Source organism: Octopus bimaculoides, chromosome 5 (assembly GCF_001194135.2).
Source record: "Octopus bimaculoides isolate UCB-OBI-ISO-001 chromosome 5, ASM119413v2, whole genome shotgun sequence".
Classification (NCBI taxonomy): Eukaryota; Metazoa; Mollusca; class Cephalopoda; order Octopoda; family Octopodidae; genus Octopus; species Octopus bimaculoides.
The window spans coordinates 39,930,991-39,937,601 of NC_068985.1; the positions used below are offsets into that span (position 1 = coordinate 39,930,991).

The following is a 6,611-nucleotide window of genomic DNA, read 5'->3' on the forward strand; positions in this document are numbered from 1 at the left end:
TATATATATATTTATATGTATATATATATATGCAAAACACCCACACACATATATAAACCGCTGTTAATTGATCACACCAAGCTTGAGGAAATTGTTATATCGATGAGGTCCAATATGACCAAAACATGTCTATAGCAGATCAAATTTTTCCCAAAGCATGTAAATTAGGTTTTGGAATTACCTTCCCTTTTTTTTGAAGGTATTAATAATTACTGTTAGGTTTTGGGTTTTTTTTTCCAATTAAGAAGAGAATTTTTATCACCCTGTAACTATAATTCATGCTATTGGTCCACTTAAGTCGTTTCATTATTTCATTAATTTTTTAAAATTATGCTTGCAATATGTTGTCATTCAGCATAAACCTATCATAAATATACATATTCATCTCTTTTACAGTCTGAGAAAAATTTTTTGAAAATTCAAGAACAGCGCCGCCAAAAAAGTCATGAGCTTTTTGAAATTCAAATGAGTCTTCGGAAGATCAATGCTGAGCTGGAGAAGATAAACCGAGCCGATGATAAATACTTGGCATTGCTAACTCAAGAGCATGCAATCATACAGAGAGAGGCAAACTTAAACAATGATTTAAGCGATCTTGAAAAGCTAGAGAAGGAACATTTCACAGCTCTATCAATATCAGTACGAGAAAGTCATGAAAAAGAACGTGCTCAATCTGAGAAAACCAAATATTGGTCTGTTATTGGTTCCATTATTGGTGCCTTGCTAGGTATAATTGGTACAACCATAAACAACAAAATGAGAATGAATGAGTTACGTTCAATTGTGACCAAATCTACTGAAGAGGGGCAACAGCAAAGGGATTTAACAGAGAAGGTAATTGCTGCTTTAAAGAAACAATTGGCTTCAACAGAGGCTTTCATCTCTGAATTACATGGAGTATTGAAATCAAATGTGTTAACTCCAGCAACTCTCTCTAATATGGGAGAACAATTTATTCATTACAATAAGGAACACTCTAAAGATTCAACTGCTGCTTTCTTAACTGGTAGCTCCCAAAAACTGGAGCAGCAAACTGCAGAGTTATTGACCTGCCTTAAACACCAGGACAAATACCTAACAATTGAACTGGCAGCCATTAAAGAACTCTTACAAAAAACTCATGTGGATGTAAACAAAGATGGCATTATCTATATTAACCCTGATATTGATCACCATCTTGAAGATAATAATCGGAAACTGGAACAACGCTTGAAATTGCACTCTTTAGCAACAGTGACTTTCATTTATGCAGCATTTGCTTTAACTCTGCCTGTACTGTATTCAATCTTTCGAGGGAACTGAATCATTGTGATTTTTTAGAAGAAAAAAAAGAAAAAAATTCATGGTATGAATTTTATCTGAATCTGTGATAGCAAATTTTGTATCTACACAATGCCTTCCTGTTTTGTTTTTAATGATTTATTTGTGATTTCTCATATTTTCTTATAAGACTTGAGAGATTTGCTGATCATTTAAATTGTTATTTTCGTAGACTGATGTTGATATTGTAACATCATAGCAGCATCTACTAAGATATAAAGATTAACAAATGAGGTGGGTGTGGGATTATATTGTATCTTTTTGATTAGCTATTGAAAGTTTCATTTTTGTATAAATCACTTGAACGATTTTTTTCAACAATGATTGCATTTTCTGCTTCCAGGCACAAATGTAAAGATGTCTGCTTTTATTACATTGAGACCTTAAACTGATTCAAATTGACTGAACAATTTCTAATAACCATTTCCATCTGACTCTCAATACACAAAAACTATAAATGACAAGACACCAAAACATTCTTCTGCCAATCACTATATTCTTCATTAATATTTTAAAAAATAAGAAATAAAATAGAAACCACTTTAAAAGATGAGGAAAACAATTTTGCGTAATGACATTGGAAAATTTCTTCGGAATGCTTTTAGCATGAAAAACATACATTTAAGTGTAGGCTACTATACTTAATGTATCCTCATTCTGTTGTGTTAATCTGCACTTGTCAGCACAGTTCATAGTAATTTGTTTCAAACCATATGGTCTCTTTTACTACATTTCCTCCAATGACTTGTGGACCCTGAGAACTTTTCTAAGTACTATCATAAGATGGATACAGTATCTGTCTACTTGCTTCTGGATCACAAGTTCATATCCACTGCTGGCATATTCTTGTTTTCCTCAGTTTAGTTATAAATACTAGATCAATTTGTAAATGCTCTGCCTTAGACCAGAGTCAACTTTGCCATTAGGTCTGAACTCTGATTCTGGTTACAGTCTTTTCCATGTTAAACTCTTCTATCATGAAGCATCTTCCTCCATTAGATAGCTATTATCCTTTAACCGCAAGCAATTTCCTTCGTCTTTTTCATTTGGTTCTAACTGTATAAATAACATGATAACTCTGTATTACCTCAATTTCAATTCCCACTGCAGGCCCAGGTTCTATGATGAGTTATAATTCCAAAGAATAAAGTCTACCAAACCGAAGTAAATTCAGTCCAACATTATTGTTCCCCTGTAATCACTACCAGAAACTTCTGACATACATAATTAATTAACAGTAATCACCCTCTGGATAATCCCAGCCAATGCACTAATGCAAACCTGAAGAAACCTTATTGCTCTGCCACTTCTGCACTCACACAATGAAGTGCTAGTCTATATGAGTAATGTTTATTGGGGTTCCCTGATACCAACAACAACAACAATCAAAGAAAAACAATCAACTTTTATCTTCCTAATGATTGAGTTACATTGATACATTATTTATATTATTTACATTTGACGGATATTTGTCCTCATCTTGTTTGTTGTTAACACAACATTTCAGCTGATATACCCTCCAGCCTTCATCAGATGTCTTGGGGAAATTTCAAACCTGGGTTCTCATTCCTGTGGTGGTGGCGGTGTTGTTGTTAACCACTACAACAATAGAAGAGAATATGACCAAAGACTGCATGTACTCCATCCCATGCAGCTGTGGTAGGTTATACAAAGGCGAAACATGCCACCCTCTCAAAATAAGGGTAGGTGAACATTACAAAGCTGTGACACGAGGAGATATTGATAAATTGAGTATAGCTGATCATGTATGGAAAAATGGAGACCGCCTCCCTCTGTGGGAAGAAGTTAAAATAATAGACAGAGAACACCACTGGAAATACAAAAACTAAAAGAAGCAGCACATATGCTAGGGCACAACAACCTCCTAAGCAGACCGAGTGCAGATATGAATAGCATGTGGGAACCGGTATTAAGGAAGGATAGGAAAATATTAGATTTATAAGCCCTAAAATTCACTTCATAATTGCCCACGGGCATATGGCTTAGTGGTTAAGAGCACAGGCTATTAACCCCAAGATTCCGAGTTTGATTCTAGGTAGTGACCTGAATAATAATAATAATAATAATAATAACATTGAAAATTACCTTAGGAATGAGAACCCAGGCTTGAAATTTCCGCAAGACACCTGATGAAGGCGGGAGGGTATACCAGCCGAAGTGTTGTGTTAACAGAGATGAAGACAAATATCCATCAAATGTAAATAATGTATTCAAGTAAATAATGTTCCTCATCTCTTAAATATAGAACTGTAAAACTTCATTCATATATGAACTTCAATAAATAAGTTTCTTCACACTGACTGATCACAAAAATATCTCATACAAAAATTTTTTCAAATGCATTCATGGGAATGATTGGTATTTCCTTCCCAGAAGCATTTATGTGTGTAATATATGAAACTATGGACAAGAAAGAGGTTTTTTTTTAATATTAATGTGTATCTGAGTTAGACTGTCACTTCCATACATTATTGTATGAAGCAATAGTGAAGAGTCAGTTCAATATTATTGTTTCCCTATAATCATGAATAGAATCTTCCAACAGAAATCTTAACAAACTGTGTACCACTGCTAGATAATCCTACTCAAAGCACCCACATTTCCCTATCATTATTGATATATCATTTCCCAAATTCTGTTCTATAGACTTTGCCCAATCATCTGAATTTGCTTGTTAGTTTTGACAGAAGAATTGTGCATTGTAGTAACTGAATACACTTATTGATCTTTTTAAGGGTTCTTGTCACGATTTCAAATTTTGAAATTTGATATAAATTAGTGAGGCAGAGGAAATCAAAATCTCTTTAAGAATGCAAAAAAAAACAAAATCGAATTTATGCAATGAGTAATGTAGTGTATTGCAACTGAGTAGATAACTATAATATGAAGAGAAGTATCATCTTGGAAATGCCTGACACAAAGCAAACATTTATATGCCTTCGAACATGGTGTCCTGTAAAAAGAATTTTTTTTTTATTAAAAAAAACATAAAATTTAACAGTAGAAACAACAAATTCCAAAATAATATTCTGTAATAAAAGTAATAGAAATCATCAAAAACAAGTCTCCTGTATCTGTGGCTTCTCGTCAGATTATACCATTATGATGTGTGCTAATAGAGCTCTTTCTAACCCACGTTCTATCAATTCTGTGCCCCAGAGTTTGGTTTTGTCTGCAAACTCTTCCTCCTGTACATCAGTGACTTACTTGCTGTCACTTCTAACAATGGTCACTCCTGCGAAGATGATATCATACCACCCTTCATTTCTCCAAACATCATTCACATGCAGCCTAGACATCTCAAACCAAATCTACATTGATTCCATGAAATAAAATGCCATAAACATTCTCCAGTGGATTATGTCAGTTTTGTCAACAATCAGTACTCAATCATTACACAGGAGCAATACAAAGAACACAATCATTAAACATATCCTCTGCCCCTACCCCTCTCACCTGTTCTTCTGTTGCACCTTCACTAACTTGTACCTTGAAGGTACATCCTGATATTTCATTACCCCCTCTTTTCTCCTTTTCCAGCTGGAGTAACCATGTGTCTCCTCTACAAGACACTTGTTCCTAGTTAACTATCATGCTGTAGCCTCTCAATACCTGGCATAAACCACTTCCATCAATACTACCTCCCCTCTATCAAAGGGTCTTCTTTTGCAAGCTACTTGATGATCTTATTAGTACTGTTGCTATGGAAAAGCACCTAGTGTACTCTGTAAAGTGGTTGGTGTTAGGAAGGGCATCCAGCTGTAGAAACCATGTCAAATCAGAAACACAGACATTGGAACTTGACACAATCCTCTGACTTGTCAAATGCTTTCAAATCATCTAACTCATTCCAGCACATCATGTGCATGTTAATTCACAATGATGATGGTGGTGGTGGCAGTGGTGGTGGAAAACATTATAGCCTCACCACACCCCACTCCTTCCTTAAACATAAACAGTTTATAATTAGAATTCTCAAGATTGCTACATATACTCTTTTACTTGTTTCAGTCATTTGACTGCGGCCATGCTGGAGCACCGCCTTTTAGTCTAGTAAATCAACCCCAGGACTTATTCTTTGTAAGCCTAGTACTTATTCTATCGGTCTCTTTTGCTGAACTGCTAAGTTACGGGGACGTAAACACACCAGTATCGGTTGTCAAGCGATGTTGGGGGGACAAACATATACACACACATACATATATATATACATATATACGACGGGCTTCTTTCAGTTTCCGTTTACCAAATCCACTCACAAGGCTTTGGTCGGCCCGAGGCTATAGTAGAAGACACTTGCCCAAGGTGCCATGCAGTGGGACTGAACCCGGAACCATGTGGTTGGTAAGCAAGCTACTTAGCACACTTTGCCTTCACTGAGGATCTCTCCTAACAATTGCAGATCAAAAACATAGTCAAAACAGCATCACATAGACATCTGTAAGTATTCCAGATTCTCAGCAATTTTTAACTTTCTACAAAGTTCAAGACCCACAGTGGAGTACCATTCCTAGATCAGAGATAGTGTTGCTGTTATACACTGATGTCCTAGAGCATCTAAAGAAGCCATTCAGCTGACTGGCATAAAGTCACTCACCAACACACTCCAAGCTCTAGTCCATAGACATGTCATCCTCTCTTTTTTTTTTCACTGATACTGCAATGGCTTCAGCTCCTTAGTGCTGACTGGTCTCCTGCCATCTCTGTTTGGGCATCCTCAATTCACTTGTATCTCACCTCACCACTCATATTATGTCCACTACTAGTACCAAACCCTATACTAACCAGTCCTTCCTCTCCAGAGTGTTGGCCCTCTGGAATCTTCTCCCCACACATGTCTCATTTGCATCTCTTCAAGAGGAATTTTAAGTACACCAACCTTACCAGTTTTAAATAGGTTGCAAAGGCCATAGGAACAACATCTTTCTTCAGACTAAACAAATAATTGTTGGCACTCTGTCACTTACGACGTCGAGGGTTCCAGTTGATCCGATCAACGGAACAGCCTGCTCGTGAAATTAACGTGCAAGTGGTTGAGCACTCCACAGACACGTGTACCCTTAACGTAGTTCTGAGGGAGATTCAGCGTGACACAGTGTGACAAGGCTGACCTTTTGAATTACAGGCACAACAGAAACAGGAAGTAAGAGTGAGAGAAAGTTGTGGTGAAAGAGTACAGCAGGGTTCGCCACCATCCCCTGCCGGAGCCTCGTGGTGCTTTAGGTGTTTTCGCTCAATAAACACTCACAACGCCTGGTCTGGGAATCAAA

At 36.6% G+C, this 6,611-nt stretch overlaps 1 protein-coding gene across 1 annotated transcript in view; it reads left to right on the plus strand.

Annotated features, from left to right (window-relative positions):
- LOC106879858 (mitochondrial potassium channel) overlaps window positions 1-4,404 on the plus strand; it is a 7,413-nt gene extending 3,009 nt beyond the window's left edge. The window contains exon 2 of the mRNA XM_014929574.2: window positions 397-4,404. Within this exon, the coding sequence (XP_014785060.1) occupies window positions 397-1,302 (906 nt within the window). The 3' untranslated portion in view covers window positions 1,303-4,404. The remainder of the gene's footprint in view (window positions 1-396) is intronic.
- The last annotated feature ends 2,207 nt before the right edge of the window (window positions 4,405-6,611 follow it).